Source organism: Limanda limanda, chromosome 11 (assembly GCF_963576545.1).
Source record: "Limanda limanda chromosome 11, fLimLim1.1, whole genome shotgun sequence".
Classification (NCBI taxonomy): Eukaryota; Metazoa; Chordata; class Actinopteri; order Pleuronectiformes; family Pleuronectidae; genus Limanda; species Limanda limanda.
The window spans coordinates 13,482,939-13,505,096 of NC_083646.1; the positions used below are offsets into that span (position 1 = coordinate 13,482,939).

At 42.3% G+C, this 22,158-nt stretch overlaps 1 protein-coding gene across 2 annotated transcripts; it reads right to left on the bottom strand.

Annotated features, from left to right (window-relative positions):
- Positions 1–386: 386 nt before the first annotated feature.
- Positions 387–16,037, bottom strand: ptpn3 (protein tyrosine phosphatase non-receptor type 3). 2 transcript variants are annotated; one of them, XM_061081920.1, is made up of 27 exons: positions 15,945–16,037; positions 14,883–14,951; positions 14,165–14,306; positions 13,109–13,243; positions 12,897–12,939; positions 12,360–12,441; positions 11,441–11,485; positions 11,293–11,345; positions 11,049–11,166; positions 10,862–10,949; positions 10,646–10,734; positions 10,506–10,569; positions 10,044–10,246; positions 9,831–9,956; positions 9,152–9,313; positions 8,528–8,615; positions 8,364–8,441; positions 8,168–8,224; positions 7,365–7,521; positions 7,073–7,248; positions 6,330–6,420; positions 6,073–6,134; positions 5,668–5,814; positions 4,805–4,933; positions 3,278–3,423; positions 2,483–2,618; positions 387–994 (listed from the first exon to the last, which is right to left on the bottom strand). In XM_061081920.1, the coding sequence occupies exons 3-27, from the start codon at positions 14,231–14,233 to the stop codon at positions 920–922; spliced, it is 2,619 nt and encodes an 872-aa protein (XP_060937903.1). In that variant the 5' UTR covers positions 14,234–14,306; positions 14,883–14,951; positions 15,945–16,037; the 3' UTR covers positions 387–919. The 2 variants fall into 2 exon arrangements, with proteins under 2 accessions (XP_060937903.1, XP_060937904.1); XM_061081921.1 differs by lacking the exon at positions 14,883–14,951.
- Positions 16,038–22,158: the final 6,121 nt, after the last annotated feature.

Below are 22,158 nucleotides of genomic sequence, written 5' to 3' on the forward strand. Positions count from 1 at the left end.
TAGTGGGTACATTGCTAATACATACATTTTACTGAGAAAAAGAATCACAGGAAATATATCAACAGAACTGTGAATTATACAAACTTCTACAATTCTTAATGAATATCATCATCAAAAACCCACAGGGACACTTTAATATAGACAGAAATATTGTGATTGGTTATAGTGTCTTTATTTAAGCCAATATTTTGTCATCACCAAACAGTTTGCACTGATTTGCGATGCTGAGATAGTTGCAGTGATATGACGCCAGCTTTAGAGGCACTCGGCTGAAGGTTAAATAGGCAGACGGCTCCTCGCTTCAGTGAGCAGCCTCATTCTGCGAGAGCGTGTGACAAAACGCTCACGCTGCCTCGCTGTCAGAACAAACGACAAAAGCACAGACGTCAGTAGAAATCAGTGTGTTTATTTAGTGTCGTAATAATTTAAGAGTGATGAACAGTGGGTCTGGTGCTCCTCCGGTGGACAGCATGCAGCGCTGCACCACCATGACCTCACAGTATCTGCGGCAGTGATCACCGGACAGAGACAAACTACAGATTACAGCGACCCTGTTCGATTCCATTGACTGGGAGGCACGAGTCCAAGGCACAAGTCGCTTCATGAGCAGAGGCATCATGGACAGAAATTAGCAGCTCACGTTTGTCTCTATGGAGACCACAGCCTCTACAAGCTTAATGCACGATCAGCAAAAACTAAGGCCAACTAGGTTTAAGATTCATCCACTCACATTGAATCTGGGTAGACAGCTGTAGTCTGAAGCTAGTTACACTCTGCTATATGTTCCAGTCTGTGTATCAGTCCCACAGGCATGACCGAGGTCGACCTGTTAAAAAGTCCTTCTGTTAAAAGTTGCTTTCTTTGAAATGAAGCTGAAACAGTTCAACTGGTTCTGTTCCGGTCCTGCTGCTGATCTCAGTTAAGATGCTTCGGATCCGCCATGTTTCTCTTTGTAGACTCGCAGAACGGCCTCGCACACAAACTGGAACTGATACTGTAACACACAACACACAAAGATATATTATTAGACCATTGCTCCATTTTTAAATGATAATACTAGAACTACAAAACATTTTTACCTCTGATAAAGAGGTTAAGTTTTAATATGCTTTTGTTTGTCTGATAGTTTGCAGAATTAACTTATAAACTTGTATTTCCCCCTGTTCATAAACTAGCAAGCAGCCGGGCTAGAAAGGTATTAGAAACAAACTAACGACGCAGCATGGAACTAATAAATCTCCTTCAGTCAGGCAGAGTAGGGATAATTTCTCGGTGACCTTTATGGGTGATGTGCCTAAAATTTTACGACCCATATCATCTGACTTTAAGAATATTATGTACTTTTTAAGATCTTTTATCTGTAAAATTGAATTAAAATGGTTTCAAGGATCCGCATCCACCCGAGTAGCTGTTTTGGGAAAACTAACATGAATATTTGAGTTAGAATCAAATTCAATTCAATTCAATCTGACTATATAATATGTATAAAGGAGAATGTATAGTAGAAATGGACTCATACACTGTTGGTTTAGTTGTATTCATAGGATTCGTTGATATAGTGACAGACTTATCCGACACCACATGGATCCTTACTGTTAATGTTTGTCCTCTGACTGTGCATGTTTCCATGTTTCCATTACTGAGACACAAACATATGAGGGGGAAACCTGTGTGTCAGCACATAAACAGAGGGAAGAAGCCTCAGGGGCTGGATCCTCTTTCAAAATACGGGTGATAGTGGCAGCAGCCGTGCTCCTGGAAGCAGGCATGTGACTGGAGGGCAGCCATATTCCCAGCACCACCTCCTGTCAAAGCAATGAGTAACACTTTCCTCTCCCTCGACAACCACCGCTGAGGTACCACAGAGCGCGGCTTCCAACCTCAGCCCGCCTGCTCCGGCTCATCAGCGCGAGGCAGTCGAGCTTCTGTGAATTACTGAAGGTTACAGACGACAGGACTCGCAGATGTCACAAATCTGTGCCACTGGCCTTTAAAAAGTCATTCTGAGCACAGTGGATTTCACTGTCAGTCTCCTCTCCTGTTACTTACATAATATTTTCAGAAAGACAGAGCATTAAACTCATATGTGATTGAGAGGATCTCTATGTCTATTAAACCACGTTAGTGACATTTGAAACTAGTCACAGTGCACCAAATGAAATACATAAAACCAACAAGTTATTTTTTAAAGTCCTACATAATGCATAATGAATGTCAGTTATGAAAAGGCATGGGGCTAAGAATGAACACAGCGTCCCACATATAAGGTTCTCTGTGGTCAAGCCTTTAAAATAAGGTTTCTCCACCTAAAGACTTTTCCTACAACACAAAAACAAGATGCCTCGTGCTGCAGAGGAGCTTAAGATTACACGTAGACATACAAACCCTTAAATAAAGAATTCAAAAAGAGAAAGACCGACAGCTGTGGCCTGAAGTATCGTGTAACGAGGGAAGCATGAATCCCTGCTCTGTGTCTTTGTACCGTGGTCTGAACCATCATGGCTCGCTGATCTCTCAGTGTTTTGACAATGTCCAGCGGGAACACTGGCCGACCCTCATCCAACAGAGTCAGCGCCGTTTCCATAGTGATCAGAACACCTGTCCGTCCAATCCCAGCGCTGAAAATGCGATGCAAAACAAACACGGTGTTAAGTGTATATAGCAGAGGCGGGTACATGCTGCCGGTGTTCTGTGTGTGCACTTGTACTTAAATCTTGTGAGGAACATTTTTTGCATCTTGGGAAAGTGAGGAGGTTTTGGCCTGTTCTCACTTTTTCACAGGTCTGTTTGAGGGGTCATGTTAGGGGACAATACATTTAGTAGGAGCAGGATTCTCTAGGTCAGGGTTAGACATTTAGTTGTGATGGTTAAGGTGAGGTCAGGGTAAGTGGCGAGGGAATGCATTTAAAAGCCTTTTTTGACTTTCACAAATGCACAACGCGGCAGCAGATTCTCCACTCAGCGGGTTCAGGAGAGCGTTCAGGTGAGTGGGTGGTGACAGACGGAGAAAGTCTGCAGAAACTCAGAAGGCTCTCACTCGTATATTTGCATTCACCCATAAAGCCACTGCAGAGGAAGACCGCGGGGTCTCCAGGGTTCAGTGCATTACTGAAAGCAGCTCAAGTGTGAAATGGGAGGAGAGAGGCTGAGGGAAGGCACACAGCTAAGGGTCGGGCCGGAACAGAACATCATGGGAATGAATTATGCCAATGAGTGTCCTCACTAAGATAGAACAAGGATATGTATGGGTGTGTGTGTAATTGTGTGTGAACGTTACCTGCAGTGTACCATTAATGGCTCCTCGCCTTTCCTCCTCTCCCTGACTGAACTGATGAACAGCAGGAAGTCTGAAGGGTCATCGGGTACACCGTGGTCCGGCCACGCGACATACTGCAGGTGTGTGACTGCACGCTCCTCCCCCCGCTGAGCACACGCACACAACACACACACACACACACACGAACATCCAGTGCAAAAACACACAAATGAAAAGAAGAGAGGGATAATGAGAAATAATGCGAGTGCTGGACAACCAGTGGTTAACGTGATAATAAATCTTTGGGAAAACATCTCCCACATGAGAAGAACACTGCAGGGCTACAGGCTCAATCACTGATATTACTCAGTCGGTGTGTTAGCAAATAAAAAACACAGAGGGTGTGATGGAAAAAACAGAGCAGGTGAGGAGAACAAAACACACATGTGACCAGTAGTTGACACTGAGATTAACAAGTGAAGAGGGACACAGAGGGATGATAACTGAAAAACAGTTGGGTTGGGGAGATGATAGAGGGAAAGACCTCAGAAAAAAAAACATTAGGCAGGGAGGAGAATGGCTGAGTTTAGAGTTTCTAATGGGCTTGTGGCCTGTGACTCCATGGGGGGATTAACTCGCTCCGCCAGAGGAACAGATGGGCCCACACAGCAGTTACTGTGTACGCATGTGTGTGCATTCATACTTCATGCCTGCTTGAGCATCACCAATTTATTTACCTGTTTGCTGAGGAACATTATGAGGAACACAGCTCCTCTAATCTCGTTATGTTTCATGCAAAGTGTTTCAGTCCTGATCAGAAAAAATCCACACCTGCCTAAACAAATACACACACACACACGCCACATAATTTGTTAGTGCACACTAATGCACACGCCTACCCACGCACGCATACAGAAACGGAAGTGGCCGAATGCTGGCTGCAGTCAGTTTGCCAGGAGTGGCCGCTGCCTGTGGTGAGCTCTGTTATGCGACATATGGCAAAAACATGGTACATGCCACTGCAAACATAGAAACTGAAACATTCCGTGTTGTGTGGCCGTGGTCATGCTCCGCTCATGTTTCGTGAGGAAATAAAATATGTCGACTGTTTGGTTTTGATTGATCGACTATTTGTCCAATTCAATAATCTGAAATCAGAAAAAAAGACACTCATTGTTATGTCCCTAATTGAAGTCAAAACCTTATAATATTTAATTAAATTGTATACTAAGTCAAAGAGAAGTTTCCCATATGACAAGATATGTTCACTTAGACTTATGTTATTAACTAGAATGGCACTCAGCAGAGTCTGGAGCCAAGGCCCAATAGTCCGTTTATGAAACCACATTAAACATTTTATTTCGATCTGCTCCAAATTTATCATACTCATAAATATCAGTCCCCTAAACATGTCTGACTGATCAAGATCCATGAACGATTCTCTGAGCAGTTTAGAAATGCATTTTTAAAGAAAGTGAAAAAAAAAGACGTTACTATTATTTAATTATTGATTCCAATGAAGTAGTGGAGCTCTGTTGGCTACTGTACCTGTGTGTGTGTCAGAGTGAAATGCCGCGTCACATACGCCAGGTTACACTCCTCTGAGTGACACTTCACCCGCATGTGCCCGTAATCCTTCACTTCAGGGGGATGCGGCCAGTACTGGTGGCACTTGGTCTGCAAAGGGACATCACATGAGATATGACATGACTTCATGTGTGAGTCATCAGTCTGGATAAAGTTTATAAAACTGCTGCTGCGTCAGCATCTGCTGCTGCTGCTGCTGCTCTCATGGAATCAACATCAGCGTTGTGTTCCAGCTCGCAGTCAGAGGAACAAAGGCAATACATCAGGAGCAGGATATGAACTGACACAGGGTGTGTGTGTGTGTGTGTGTGTGTGTTTGTGTGTCTGTGAGTGTGCTCCTCAAGTACAGAGAAACTAGTACTTGATGAATGTCAGGCAAGAATTACCAATTAATAAGAGCATCTGGTTGCCAGGCAACAGGCAAGCCGAGGCCGAGACATCTTCATTCAGCAGGACCTTGATATCCTGCTTGTGTCTCTCTGAGGATGTGACTTCACCCTCAGATTATTTATCACTGGCGTCCCACTCACTTTTTACATTCAGCTGTTCTCTGTGCGGTGAAACCCTGTCATTACTCACAGCCGTGCCAATGGATTATTTGTGTGTGGGCAAACATCATCGTCAAACTGTTTAATTACAGTAATCATGCGTCTAGTAAACATGAAGCAGCGTGTTGCAAAAATCACTGTGTTCATACATAGCTGACGCTGAGTTGTGTAAGTTCAAGTTTTTCCCCTCATTCTTTGCTCAATTCCACCGCTGTGTGTGAGTGTGTGTGTGTGTGTTTACAGTATGGAAGTGTGAAAATGAGGAAGTATGTATACCCGTCCCCTCTCTGTCAGAGTTGTAAGCATGATGATGGTGTGTGTCTGCTGCTCCCACACAGTTTGCCAAAAGTGAGTGCAGGTCTGTGGCAGAGGACCCTGAGCCGCGACATAACGTAAACACACACCAGACACCGGGGGCACCACCTAAGAGACGGACAAACACACACACACACACACACAGACACACAGACACACATACACACACACACACACACACACACACACACACACACACACACACACACACACACACACACACACACATACACACACACACAAACACAAACACACAAACACACACACACACACACACACACACACACACAAACACACACAGGATGAATTTACATGAAATGTCAGACCGGAACACAAACAGCTCAGCTTCCTTTCACTGATGTTCACCTTGACGTGGCTGGCGTTCACGTAGTCCTCCTGGCCCTGGAGCACCACTCTGGTATCATCATCTGAAAGGAGAGCAGGACAGCGGCATGCAGGTGTCATTACACAGCCGTCCGTGCACCGCAGGATCGGCCAATTAAATTTCTTGAGGTGCCACAGCGGTGAGCGCCAGATAAATGTTAGCAAGGTAGCACAGAGCTACTGAGGGAGGGGGGACAGGAGGCATGTCGGGACAGACAGTCAGAACAAGCAGCACTTACAAGGTAAAACATCCTTGTACCGATTCTTTTCCATGTTCTCAGAGAGTCGAGCACAGATCAGCGACAAACCAGGCTTCCTCCTGTATAAATTCTAGAAATGAGCATGGAAACACAGAAACATACAATAATTATAAAATAAATAAATAAAAAAGTTAATGGGTTTTTGGGCATTTGACTGCTTTCCCATTGCAAGTGGACAAGTTTGGCTTTGTGGTTTTCCCCCCAGTGAGTAATTTTTAATGTCACAAATGTGCAGGAAACTGAGAAGCTCTCTCACCTCACTATCTCATTGCATATTAAGAATGTTGTTGAAAGATGTTCCCAAGATATAAAAAAAGAATATGTTCACAACTCATGCCAAAATAAAGAAGTAATCAGCGTGTTCATCTGGGTGCGGACCAGAGCCGATAAAAACCTGTGTCTACTTCAGAGTCATTTGACCCTGTAGTGAAAGCCGATTGTATCCATTCCCATTGCAGACAAAAGCCAAATGTTAGCGTCTGTCGATGGGTTTTCTGACAAGTGGAAAAGGTGCTAAACAAATACTACAAATTCCAAGCGAGTAACAGCATCTTTGTTTCGGTTCAAGTGAAGACAAGAGACAACGTCTGTCCACACAACAGGACTTAATAGGCTCATTATGATCCCACTGAAGAACTGAGAGGAAACACAAATAGACCCATTTGTGTTTTTTGGTTCTACATATAAATGCACTGCTTCCCTCCCACCTGCATTTAAAATACCTCAAAATGGAAAGAGAGCGTGCCAGACTGTATTCCTCTCTCCAGCTGCCTCATCGATTCCTCCAGTGTCGTGACCCGCTCCGACGGGCCAGGTGACTGAACTTTGTCCCCCTGCGATTGGCCGGTGAGCGTGAGGGCGGGAGGTAGCTGCAGCAGGGGCAACACTCTGCCAGGACCTGCACCACAAGGACGGTTCAAGGCTGTCATTAATATTCACAGCGACATAACAGACAGAGCGCACTCTTGGATCACTCGCTGCTTCAGCACTTCATTCCCTCTCCCCCCCACTCACCTTTACGTCTGATGAGCAGGGCGAGCTCTCTGGAGTGCGACTCTCTGCTGGCTCGTATGAACATGACGACCTGATCATGTGTGTGTTCGGAAATGTCTCGACCGTTAATGAGGACGACCAGGTCTCCCTCCAGGAGTTTGGGCTCACAACAACCTGCCTACCAACATCAAAGGAGCATTTATTACAGTTTTATCTTTATCTGTGTAAATATAAATAACAGAAAAGCCAAAGTGGAACTGTTAAATATCTAACGGAGCCCAAACGATATGGGATTTTCGGCGAAAAAACTTGCCAAAAGAATATATTGGTTGATACATATCAAATAAATATTTTTGTTTATCAATAAACCTTATGATGAATAATTATAAATGAAAAGAAATACAAGCAAATATATAGAGCTTGAATTAAGACAAAAAACATTCTTTAAATGTGAAATGCTAATGTTAATGCACATCTTTTCTGCTTTGTTTTATCGGCTGGCCAATGTATCGGTCAGGTTCCAATATCCCGCTCCAAGTTTCCTGCACAGTTTCCTTAATTTTAGAAGTAACTATTTGTTTTAGACCAACAGCCCGACACCTAATGACGTAGAGTTGTCTATCAGAAAAGAATACTGCTAAGACTACAGAAAACTAGAGAAATCCCGTTGAAATGAAGCTTCGACGATCAATTTGTTTGTCAAGCGACTAATCAATTAATCAACCAAATGAAACAGCTCTATTCAGCTCAGTGCATTTGGTTACACATCACTTCTTCATCACAATCAACCTGGAGACCAACAAAACACAAACCCAACCTCTTACCGGAGAGTCAGGTTTAACATGGGATATGGCTAGAGGCATCTTCTGATCCACCCCACCCTGGGAGGAGTTAGGAAATTGAATGAAGTCAGGTTAGAGTAAAGAAACACAATGTGTAAACAAAAATACAAAAATTAAACTACTCCTTTTGTGGTGAGAGTAAGACACATGGAAATGTAAGAGACAGAGGGAGACTCACTTTGACATTGAAGCCAAACTTGCCCTCCTGATCAGGGGCGATACATATCAGCATCAAGTCTCCATCGCCGAGAGCGCCCTGCGTGGACAAGTACTGTGAATTAAGGTGAATGTACATGAATGGGGACATAGAGCTCACTCAGAGCCGGTGATAAGAGATCAGACCTTGTCGTAGTGGTGGGAGCTCTCCTCCTCTCCTATGCTGTCATCAGCTGGGAACACATCTGGTCCTCGGGTGAAAGTGGCAGAAAGACTGAAAGAGATGAAACAAGGAGATTTCTTTTCACTCTGATTTGTAGCTTAAGACGTGATTTTCATAGATTTGATGATAATGTAATTTCCCCTGTTCTCATACCTTAATCATTTCTTGCCCATATTTTAATACCTGCATAACTTCGAGGTGAATCAATTGGAGAAAAAAACAGCAACTGTGATTTAAATGGTCATTTTCTTTCCCTTTGAATCGAAGCACAGGAACCGAGTGGTGCTTCTTCATTCCTGTATAAACCGTCACTGCCTGAAACTAATCAGTAAATGAGACAGCAGCAGGAAGTTTCTCACAGATCTCAGACTCTTAACGTTGTCATATCATCTGTTGGAACATTCACCAACTGAAATCCTGCATTATTTATACTGCAGCTCTTTCAGTTAAACGTTTCTCTAAATCCAAATGTCACTTCAACAAAGAAACTATAAAACTCCCTGCTCTCGTACGTCCGGCCACCAAACCCTGGTGAGTTGGGAGAGAGCTCTAAAAAAGACAGTATTTCTGTTGTAAGAGAAACTAACTGTTGTGGTGAATTGTCTCCCTCGCTGTCCTTGCTGCTGCTCACAGACGCTCTGTAAGTGTAGAACACGTCCTCCCCCTCCGACATGTCTTTCAGCTCATTGGTCAGCTCCACGGAGGACGGACGCCGTTTACGGATACCGTGACGAACTCGAGGTTCTCGCCTGCCAGGGAGACAAAACAACAACGTTCAGGGTTACTGAAAGGTTCACACAGACACATTTAATCATGTGTTATTTTTAACAACACAAAGAATGCAATTGAACAACAGTTTCACATTTCAGTGTCAGCCTCAGAATGTATTCATTTTCCTCCGAGCATCTCATCAGGCTTATATTGAATAATTATGGCATATTAGCAAATATCATTCAGTTATCATTACGTAGGACTTTGACCTGGATAAACAGAAAAAGATTTGTTCCAGCTTGTTTTGTGGCTAAAATCCTTAATAACAAGTTTAGAATCAGAAAGATGTGGATCTTTGGGGCTGATGCAGATAATAATATTAGGGAATAAAAATGTCAGCCGATATACATTCAAAATATTTTTGGCAATGACCCTTTTGCTGATGGATATTCTATATTTTACAGCAAAACCCAATATATAGACAACCAAATTCAAATATAGAACATGAATGGGAAATGAGAAAATCTCAGCTGGTTTTGCGGCTGCTGGTCGTACCAGTTTGGGGTAGACGGTGGCGATCTGGAGGGCAGACTCTTGGTCTCGAGATACTCTGATGAAATCGATCTCTGCAGCACTGGGTTCCACACCATCCCTCCCACCACACGATGGCACACTGGACCCCTGCAACGTGAGAGGGGAGAGACTGACTATTTGTAAAAGTTCAGTATTGATGACAAGAATATGAGAAAAATATGGACCAAGGCTGACCTGTCGGTTTTACTGTTGCTGAGGCCCAGGTGCTGCGTTATCAGTTTGGTGTAGGACTGAATGGTGCTGTTGTTGTGCTTGGGGCTGCGGGATGAGCGATTGGAGGAGAAGAAGGAGTGATGATCCACACAGGACCTCCACAGGATTTTACAGGTTTTGGGACAGGGCAGGTTCAGAGACACCTCACAGTCCTGCGTCTCACCCTGCAACATACAAAGGTGATAGTTCTAATTTAATTCTTTATAATGCGTCATATGCATGTGCAAATTCAGCTGCTCGCGTTGTATTTGTTTCTGGCTTATTCTCACAATTAAAAAACATGAAAGCATTGTGCATAAACCCCCAGGTACCAATCCTAAATGAAATGGATTAACCAGCCAAGTGCATCCAGATATTAAAAACAAGAGTTCGCTCTAAGCAGGTCTTTAAACAACTAAGAACAAACAAATGGTGGAGACTCACGTGTTTACGTTTCAGATGTATAAGGAAGCGCTTCCTCTTAAATGAGATCTTGATTATATTCCCCCTGCAAGAGAAAAAAAATCAATTAGTCGGAGAAAAATACAGGGAGCAGACATCTAATTAACAGCAGCATCACTCACCAGGAGTAGAAATTGGAGCAAATCATATTACAGAACATTGCAACACCACTTGAGGTCAAACCCACCATCAGAGGGGCATTGTTGACGTCCTGAGAGAGAGAGACACACACACACAAACAGAGAGAGAGAGAAAGAACAAGTGTCGTACAAGAGTTGAATCAAAAGGATCCAGGGGGATTTAAATCAGAGGGTGATATAGTGAATCAACAACGCTACCAGGACGGCGTGCAGCTCCACTCCGTACAACTCCAGTGTCCGTGCCGTGTTGAGGAAACACAACTCCGCCTCGCTCTGCTTCAGCCCCCTGGGAACACGGGCACACACAAACACACACAGTCACATGCAACAACAGCAACGAGCTGCACATCAAACCAGTTGCTCTTCGGGTGGCAGCTGAAATTACTTGTGCTGTGGATGCAGATCCTCCACTTTACTCAGAACGTCTTCATCTTGTTCAGGGGTAAAGTGGCACTTTGAGAGGTAACCAGGGGACCGGGTCGGACAGTGATCGCCCATCTCCGCTGCAGATGATGGAAGGAGACACAAATCATTGATATCCGGGGTGCTGTAACAGAGCTGCTGCTGCTTATTGAGAGTTATTATTAAGTCATTAATCATTCGTGTCTCGCGAACCAGATGGAACTTACACTGCACGGCGTACGAGGCCAACACCACGGCTGCACTCAGCGGACACTGCAACCTGCAATCATACTCGGTGATTACACACTGTAACATCGCAACGCAAACTGTCCAGTTGTGTTCGGGCTTGTTGTCGTGTTCGTGTGTGTCACTCACCGTCCTTCTCTAATGTCGCTCCTGATCTGGAGGAAGTAGAGGTGTCTGCAGGGACAAGACAACAGGAACTTTATCAACCGACTCCTGCATGTGAACTCAGCTACGTCTTTAAAGTGGTTTGACATATTGGTGTTTTAGATCATGCAATATAATCACATGCATCAGGTGAAATATTTATCATATTCATCATGTCGGCCTGAAACACTGCATTTAAAATCATACTTATCCTACCAATTAAAGGCTCTGTAAAATTTTGACATTATTTATTATTTATCACATTTAGCTTTATCACTCAGTTTACTGCATCTTCATTCTCTCAACGTATGCTTACTTATTCTTTACTTTAGAATTATTTAACTTTTTTATATATATGTACATTTCCTTTGTAAATCTTTATAAACAGGCACAATCGTGAATCTCGAAATGGCAAAATCTAAATTTATTATTAACAAAATTAATGATATGAATTAAAAAATTTGGTGCAGTGCCAATATAACACCACATCCATTAAATCTGGGTTTAATTTGGTTAATGTAAGGCCTCCATATTTCTTGCCTTATTATATAAGTTGAAGAACACATCTGAGCTTTCCAATAAATGCTTCTCTGTCACAATTACAAGTTAGAAGGTGGTGTGAGGATTATTTAAAAGTCGACAACTAGTAATTACTGTTTGACATGAGATGAACAAGCACAGCTCTTTGACTTTCATGTAGAGCTGCCACTGCATCTCAAAAACAGCACTTCATTTTCATTTTTACCAATAAGCCCGGCAGAAAGGACCTTTCTGTGCCACACAACTTGTCCAGATCAATACTTGATATATGCTTGCTGTATAACACACACACACACACACACACACACACACACACACACACACACACACACACACACACAGACACACACACTAACTCACTCACCTTGTCTGTTCATGCTGCAGGGAGTTGGGATCAGAGATAAAGAATCGCACTCTGAAGTTCAGATAAAAAGGAGATGCGAGACCTGCAGGGAAATGTCATCTCATCAGACGTGACCGACAGTTCCTTCGCTGTCTTACATCTCCTCCCTAGCTAGAGATGTTCCGATACCATTTTCCCTTCCTGATAATGAGCCCGATAACTGGACTTTGGGCGTCGGCCAATGTGCTGGCGTACTGATCTGATGCCAGTGGATTTAACTGGAACTTCTTTTATTATCAAGCTTGATAGTTGTTACTGAGAAATAACACAAATACATGAATCTACGGATGCACAACGATTACTTCCTTTAAATATCTGTTTAAGTGCACTTCCAGCATGAAATATAATCAAACTGCTGACATTATCATATTCTCTTGCTTGCTGAGGCCCCACCCACCATTTTCTGCATTTCAGATGCTGCTGTCGGTATCAGAACACCTCTATCTTGGGATCAAATTAATTTTAAAATATGATAAAACCCTGTGGAGTGAGATATACCTTTTATCTGCTTCTTCAAGGGCTTCTCAGGCTCCAACCATCTCTGAGAGAAAGAAATTCATTAAGTATAATGGCTAACTAGAGCTTAGAGAGGGAAAAAAAAGCATTCGTACAAGAATACCCTGTGGCCATCATCGTCTAAACAGCAATCAGCGAGTGTGATGCATTACAAACTCAGCCCTAAACGTGCAGGAGAAGAGGAGTGAGCTCACGGGAGAGTGTGTGTTGGCTGTGATCGAGACGATGGCTGTGCTGGACTCTCTGATCTGCAGACTGAAGAGCTGCCTCTCCTGCAGGCCCAGGTGGTTGCACACTTGGTCCAACAGCACCACGCCTTCATCCTGCTTCTGAAAGACGGAAACAACAAGGGACATTATCATACCAGCCAAAACTCTGACTGACATTTAACAGGCGCTCATTTGTTATTACACCATTTCATATCCTGCAGTCCTGCTTAATGTATGCAAAAGGGTTAATTATTGAGCTTTTTCAGTGGATTCCTCTCAATCAATGATGTATATATCACATTCCAAAAGACTGACTGCATCACAAGCTCTGTAGTTTAACTATTCATTGTTTCATTATTGTTTTATTAATAAATCTGAGGGATAACGTGCAGCTATTCGGCTTTTTCTATCCATTTTTCCTTTCTTTTACTCTGGAGAGGATCATGTTTACTGTAACCTTTGGCGAATGCTGTGGTCCTACAGCAGGAAAAAAAAATACTTTTAATGCTTGCTGCCTCAAAGTCCAGTTGAATCTGTAAAAACGGTCTTTCCAGGTTTAAAAAAGGAAAATAATTAAGCTTAAAGATGCTGCATAGAAAGCCTTGTTGTTGTCTTTCTGCGTGTGTGTGTGTGTATATCTGCTCGTTGGTCTGCCTATGAATAGATAAAATGATGATCTAAATGTTTCCCAAGTGTGACTAGCTGTGTGAGCTGTGTGAGCTGAGCAAGTCCTTCACATCAAGGTCAAAGTGTAGAACAATGAGATGTGGATCAATGTGAATAGGAAAGAATAGTCGCTCGGTATATCAAGTGCTGACGTTAAGATCGTTAGCAGAACAGAGACGGACGAGAGCAACATCTGATCTCCTCCGCGGCAGACAGGAAACTGTGTGTGTGTGTGTGTGTGTGTGTGTGTGTGTGTGTGTGTGTGTGTGTGTGTGTGTTTGTGTTTGTGTGTGTGTGTGTGTGTGTGTGTGTGTGTGTATGTGTGTGTGTGTGTGTGTGTGTGTGTGTGTGTGTGTGTGTGTGTGTGTTACGCACGCTGACTCTGAAGGTCTCGATAGTGCCGTTCAACAGCTGAACCAGGCAGACAAGGTCCGGTTTGGGCATGTCTGTTACCACGGTAACTCTGCCTCCCTCTCAAGACAAACACCTTGCCCTCAGCTCTTCACTGAGAGGGGACCTGATGACACACACACACGTACACAAACACAAAAACAGTGTCAGATGTTTGGAGGAAATGTCTTCCAATGAAAGCCCCTCCCTCAGGATGACATTTTGCAGTGAGTAATATATGTGCTACATGAAGCATCAGGCTGCAGTGAGTAATGCACCATGAATGCAAAGGAGTGACTCTGTGTGTGTGTGTGTGTGTGTGTGTGTGTGTGTGTGTGTGTGTGTGTGTGTGTCTCTGTGTGTCTGGGTGTTTGTGTGATTCCTTATTATTCGGCCTGGTCTGAACATGTCCCTTCCCTCTCTCTGCTGCTCTCCCTCTGCATCTCTCCGCCTTTCGCAGGCAGCTGAATGATAAGAATGTTAAACATTTTCAGAGTTGCACACGCCCAGCGGCGGCTCTGCAACTGACCTGCTAGTGGAAGCAACGCATGAGAACACACACAAACATGCACTGCTACAGCATGCATGTGCACAGGCACTCAGAACCCAATAACTGACCCTGTATTTGCCTATAGCTGCCCATGAGAGTGTGTGTGGTTCTGTGCACGTGTGCGTCTGAATGCATCCGAGTGTTTGAACGTACATGTGTCCTGTGTTGTTCTCCAGGTGAAGGATTAATGGAACAGGGCCGGCCTGTCTCTCAGTGTTTTTCCTGAAAGGGACACACAGTGTTTGAGTTAATGTTTGAACACAAGCGACTGGCTGTGAATGCATTAAGACCAGAGCTGGTCCCAGTCTGGTGACTAGTCCTTCATCACAGACAGGCCTCTGATGAATTTACAAGTCAATGCTATATGTAAAAGCAGATTCATTATGATGTGGCAGGCTTCACTGGCTGTTTGCATCTATTTGTGAACTTCCTGTGTTTCTGTTTGTATCCACACCACAGATACACACAAGGAAATAAATGAGGTTAGCATCACCTATGATGCTTTAAAGGTAGGGTTCACCCAGAAATGATGGTGTGAATGACTTTGTTTATAGTCAAATTAGAATGTCAGGGCTTACGGACATTTAGATGACACCACAGGAGCAGTATGTGAATGCATTTTATGTTTTTGTTCTGTTTTTTTACGTTTGAAGAACGGCTCACCAGTTACTTCAAGTCTATTGGATCTGCCTGTTTACCCCTGGAATTCCCAAAGTGTGTTGTGGACTCCAACACTTCGCCCACCCTTCATCAGCTTACTGGTGAGCAGATAATGAGTGGATTTTACTTTTTTTTTGGGGTGGACTATACATTTACACAGATATCAAGACTTTTCTGACTCATCTGTATAAGTGAATAATAAAGGATACATAAACACTATCGAGAGTAGAAGTGTGACAGCCTGGCCTCTCCTTCTGCACATTAGATGTAATGAATAACCAGGGGCCTGGCTCTGAGGAGCCGTGTTCTCTCACAGCTCCAGTCGATCATAAACCCTGCTGTGATTTCTCTGCACTTTGAGCCGCAGCGCCGAACAAGGAACCTGTTGACAGGCTGAACTTTCCTGCAGCTACACCCAGGAGGAGGAACTCAGCCCGGGCACACTCTGCTCCGCACGTCCCGCTCCTCGGAACTTGGCAAAGTGGCTGTTTTCTGTTTAGTTGTGTGTTTGGGGAAGAGACGGCGTGAGAGTGTGTGAAAGAGAGAAGAGTCTACCTCGGTCGTCCCGCTGCGGAGACGGATCACACCTCGGCCCGGGGCGCGTCGGAGGATCCAGGTAGAGTCAGGAGGTAAATATCCGGGACAAGTTTCATCCCTGTGCGCTGCTCACTGCGCGGCCCCGCCCCTCCGCCGCGCGCGCTCCCGACCACATGCGCGCTCTCCAGGGGGCGCGCTGCACGGCTGAAGAAAGTACGTCCCTTAGAAGTACTGAGAAGTACTGAGAAGTACTACCCGTTGTTAGTAAAGGGTATAAAGTAAACGTAAAATATACCCTAAAGTTTAAAGTAAAATAAATCTCCAAATCTATCCAATAAAAATGTTTGCTATTCAGTATGTAGGTACTCAGAGAGGTCCTGAACACAGGCATATCAGTCTCTCTCTGAATTTATTGAGCAAAGTATTTTTACAGTACTTTGAAATATCCAGCAATGATATATTCCTAAGTGAAAATGTTGGACTTTACTTTGAAAAATCTCTTAATCCATACAGTAAATATGTTTGATATTCAGTATGTAGGTAGTCAGAGAGGTCCTGAACACGACATATCAGTCTCTCTCTGAAGTTATTGAGCAATGTGTTTTTACAGTACTTTGAAGTATCCTGAAATTATCTATTTTCTACAGTGAAAATCCTGAAATGATCTATTCCACAGTGAAAATGTTGGACTTTACTTTGAAAAATCTCCAAATCTATACAGTAAAAATGTTTTCTATTCAATATGTAGGTTGTCAGAGAGGTCCTGAACACAGGCTTATCAGTCTCTCTCTGAACTTACTGAGCAAAGCGTTTTTACAGCACTTTGAAGTATCCTGAAATGATCTATTTTCTACAGTGAAAATCCTGAAATGATCTATTCCACAGTGAAAATGTTGGACTTAAAAGTTACTTTTATATTTTTGGATTTTAGATACTGGATGATTTAACATGCTTTAAAAACCTTTTGTTAGAGAATAACCCATAGTTTCCAAGCTTGGCTTCTGACGCTTTACAAGAATCACAGTGTGGGACACAATTAATTTAATATAATTCTGAAAAGTCATGCAAAACCTTCTAGTTTATATTCGGTGATCAAGTAAATTACATATTGTTCCCATCAACTATAGCACAAGGAGTAAGGCTAACTCATTACTCATTAATCAAATCAAACCTCCGGCCTCCTGAACTTTTACTTTGAAGGTGAGCTGTCTCTCTGTCCCCCTCTGGATGTCCTCGTTCAAGTTTAGCTTCTCAGGTTGACTTTCACTTCATGCACAGACCAGATGAGGCCTCACTACTGCACGAATCTACAACAACAAACCCCTGGATCTTTGCGGCTTAATTTCCAAGCAGTCTGCTGCTGCTTGTTTCCATGTGATGTCCTGAGGCTGCCCCCTGCTGGTTGCTGGGTTCCTCTGCTGCATCTGCTTGGTTTGTGCAGCTTGTAATTAACTAAAGTTTTCCATGAAAGAAAATCTTTATTATCCTTCAAGGGCAATTTGATGTACAACCAGCAATCAGTGCACGACAAAAATAAACCAATATATACAATGTAAATAAAACACAATATAAAAACTGTATAGACTAAGTAGGAGGGCAAAATGAGCTTTTAATAAATTCATTGATAAGTCGACCAACAGAAAATTACCCGTCAACTATTTCGATATTCCGGAAACATTTCAATCTACTTTTAAAGCAACAATTCCACTGCAGAAAGTCACCGTGATTGTTACACTTACTATAACATGGCAGGGCAATATGGCCGAACATTATATGAAGATAATATTTTCAGTCAATATTGATAATTATTACGATAAATGTCACATTATTATTTAAATTACTTTAAATGCAGATGATGCTCAGTGATGGTTGTGGTTTTAAAACCTTTTTTTTTTGCACAGATAATGACACTTTAAATTTTTCAACCTTGACATGGAGGAGTTATGTTTTATACCTCTTCACTGTACTTGCACAATGCATGAGCAATATATTGATATGTATTAAACTCACTTATATTGCCATTGATGAAGAATATAGAGAGATAATTCTTGATATTGTTTTATTTACCAGGCCTACAACCCACTGTAGAAGTTTGACCCATTAGTTAGATTAAAGTAACTTTGCCACACTGTAAAATGATCCCATTACCTAGTAAAAAGTTCTGCATTGAATCAGTGACTGAATGATAAAAACATAGCTCTTATCAAAGGACACTATTATATGGAGACTGTTTTGATGACCCACTTCAAGGGTAAAATAAGTTCACCAGTTAGAAATGAGTTCGGTGCTGAAGGAAAGAGACGTGGGCAATAGTGGATGAAGGCTGGTTAGGATTGGGGCTTTCTATTATTGAGGCCAGAGGGTGCTGTGGGCTTTGGGGAAAAGCTTGGTTCAACTTACCTCCTGTTACACCTGTTATAGAACCGTGTGCCACTTAAGAAATGGGCCAAATACAAACAGGTTGCTGCCTCACTGGGCTCTGTACCACTTTCATTCATTCGTTACCCCACATCTAAAAATAACTGAATCGACAAGTACATGCATACATCTGCAGGGGTTATCAGTGTAACCGGTAACCTTCAGTGTCTAACATACATTTCAGAATGTCTGGATGATAAAATACAAACATGTCATACTTATGTTTCTTTTATCCTTTGCCATAATTCTAAATTATTCCTATAATTGTTTGGTTGTCCTTGATGATATGTGTTATATAATTTGCTGTATTTGATTTGATGACATTGAATTATTTTGCTGTTTTTATTATTATTATTATTATTTCTGAATCTTCACAAGACAATGTTGTGGCCCTTATACACGGCTGTATGCTTTTTCATTAAAAACCATGACCAACAGTATTTTTATTTGAAGAATTAGTGTTAATTACTCCCCAAATGTTTGTATGCAACATAAAGGTAGAATAGTTAAACTTAGAAATGGAATGTCACAATCAGTTTGTACACAAAGCCCCAGTCGACCGATTCACTGGTCATAACACAGGAAGTAAGGTTGATCTAAAATCCTCTAACATTCTGTCAGATACAAAAAAAATAATCAAACAATATTGATCTACTTTTACTTTTGATACTAATCCAGTGTGTATTGGTAGTACTTCTAACATGTAATTTTACTTGAGGGGATCTCAAACGCAAGAGTACTTATACTCTACTTACTTTTCATACTAATGTTTTGGTTCTTTTACTACTACTGTACTTCTTCCACCACTAGACCTGACAGCTGAAACGAGCGCTTTGTGTTCAACATCACCTGTCGCACGCTCCCCCACAGTTTATGCAAACCAGCCCCAACCGGTTTGCATGGTGTCAGTGTGATGAGGCAAGAGGCTGCAGACTTGTCAGTCAGACTAGCAGAGACCGGTTCACTTTGGGGTGACACCCACCGTGCAACCCCCCACACCCCCAGCCACTGTAACAGAGAGGAACCTCCTCCTGTCCCTTTTTGAGGATCAGCTTTCTGGAACAGCAACCAAGACAGCCCGGACTCTCACTCTCCAAATTTAGACCCCCACCATGACACAAGGACCAACCTGGCGTTATTTCAGTAGCTGCACCTCGTGTCCCATCTATCTGAATCTCAACCTCTTATTCTCACATCACACTGAAGTCATCTGTCACAACACTTTGACTCATTTCCAGTTTAAAACAATATTTCCTGTTGAACATTATTGTTCTTATTTTATCTCAGGACAAAGCCCAGTCACTCCTCTAATCGCTCATATGTGAGTATAATTGTTTTTACTGATGCACAAGATACATTTGTATTTGCTTCATCGCTCTCTGAAGAATTTGTCGACCACCTGCTGTGTCAGACAGACTCAGGACAGCTCCTCTTTCTATTTCACTTATTATATAATCCCCTGTTGATAATGAGTTGTTCTTATGTTCTTCAGTCCCCCGCCAGAGAGTCTTGGCTTTCACGATGTCGGAAAATAACAGGAGCGTATGAACTGCTGGGATATAACACAACAAGCACCTATAGCTGCATAGGAACTGCTGCAGGAGTCAGCTCATGTATCACAACCATGAAACTGGGTCTGTGGACAAGCCGTGCCGATTCTCAGGCGCGCAGCAGCCACGTGAGACCAGAGGACAGATGTATGGAGTTGTCATATGCCGGTATGCTGTCACGAATTGACACATATCGTTTAGTTTCCATTACCCATTAATCATCCGTAGGTTCAAGATGAACCTGTGTGTTGCAAAAAACCCTCTGGTAAAAGTGGTTCTGACTCTCTATGTGAGCTGGTGTGTGAGCGGAAGGAACCTAAAACTGACATGAACCAGTCTCTTGATACATGACACATGGGGTAACACACACATGCACACATAAACTCAGTATCTGTCCCACTGTCGTTCTTGCCACCCAGTCACAGACTTACTGGTGGTATGCCGGCCTCCCTCCAACCACCAGTGACTGGAATATGTGAGGAGAAACCCATACCAGTATTATAGAGGCCTAGGGAAACAGGCAAATATAAAAAAAGAAGGTTGGGTTTTCAAAGTCATAAAAATAAGTTCCCTCTAGAAGTAAGTTAAGTGGGTTACTATGTCGATGGGACACGAGCACCGTCAGCTCATCACGAGTGCCTGCTTCTGCTTTTTCGAGGGAGCATGAGCCGGCTATGCTGTCTTCACGTGCCAGCAACTTGCCGTGCATTCTGGGACCCAACACCTATCACCCTCCCATTCATCTCCTTTGACTGCAAAATAGTGACACATAATAGCCCAACTCATTTTGCAGGCGTCTCACAGCCCATTTTGCCTTTCAAGCTCTAGGCTGCTCACAGTCTACACTTCAGTGGTTCATGTCTGTGGGGTAGAAGTGGATATCTTTCCGTATATTATTATTTAAAAAAAACTCCCAATTTTTTTACAATATCTACTGACCATAAAAAATAAATAGATTTATTGTAAATAATAAAGAGAAAAAAATCAATACTGTGGGTTTTTGCTGTGTGTGCTAGTGTGAACCAGGGTGATTGAAGCCTTTAGGTTGGGATACAAAGTAGTTAACCCCTGCAGCACTGTGTGGGGGTTAATAATATATAATGGATGGATTTGTCAATGTATAATGCAAAATGTACTCATGCTTCATATATGGGCAATAACCCACTCCATAAAACTGCTTCTCTAATTTTTAACTTCATTTAAAACTGCAGACATGATGGACTGTATAACACTTTATCAAAAGCATTAATTGCAGTTCACTTTAGCTATTGATCGGAAATTGTAAACCCAAAGACCTGGTATTTATGTATTTTCAAGATTTATGACTGCAAACCCGATGAGGTATTAAAAAAGTGTGAATTTTTTTTTGCACACATATCACATATCAACAGCTAGTAAAACTCACGTTTTTAAAGCCTCCTGTTGAACATGTTGATTAGCATTGTTCAAATTTTTCTTGTTGTTTTTCATGTTCCACTGACTCAAGCGCCAAAACAAGTAGCCACAAGAAATAATATTCAACTGCCAGTGGTTCTCAAACTTGTATTCTGGGTAAATCGTCAATGATAATAATAACTTTATTTGTAAAGCGCTTATCTAAATAAGGTCAATGAGTGCTTCACAAAATATATGCCATTTAAAAAAACTAATTAATGAATAAAGATACACATCAATGGCAAATCAAAAGTTGATTTTAATGGCTTATAATTGATCTATAAAGCATAAACAAATGGTTTGTTTACAGCTTTTAAACAATTTATTAAGTATTCCCTATCAGAAAGTATGTCACATTTCAAAATAAATGTTCCATTAGATGAAGTTTGCTAGTGCAATATATTCTGACCACAGACTATAAAGAGGTACAACATGAGAGCTTTCCCAAAAGGGAAGCCAAATTGTCTCATAGCTGTCTGCAGATAAGGTCATAAATCCTGTTTGCAATAGGGACATGGACCAGATAAAAAAGTCAAAGACGGCGACAATTTTTTGTCCAAGATGTTCTGTGATATAGGTACTTCTTATCACATTGATGTTTTGTTGAAATGCTAATTTTTCCTTAATAAATGTTGATTTCGACTATAAAGAATTTGTCAATGATTTATAAACCATTAACTAAGCCATTACATGGGCTGCAACTTTTTTAAAGTTTATAAATTCTGCCCAATAGGACAGTAGCCTATTGGACATTTAGTTAGTTCTGTCTCTGAGCTTCCTGGTTCTCCTCCCGTAGAGACAGACTCGGGAGTAGGAATGACTGAGGCAGA

Coding starts and splice junctions, on each gene's coding strand:
- ptpn3 (XM_061081921.1), bottom strand. CDS start 14,233: ATGCCCAAACCGGACCTTGTCTGCCTGGTTCAGCTGTTGAACGGCACT. Junction 11,486..12,359: donor CTGCAGCATGAACAGACAAG/GTGAGTGAGTTA, acceptor TTGTCCCTGCAG/ACACCTCTACTTCCTCCAGA. Junction 9,957..10,043: donor AGCAACAGTAAAACCGACAG/GTCAGCCTTGGT, acceptor CTCACGTTGCAG/GGGTCCAGTGTGCCATCGTG.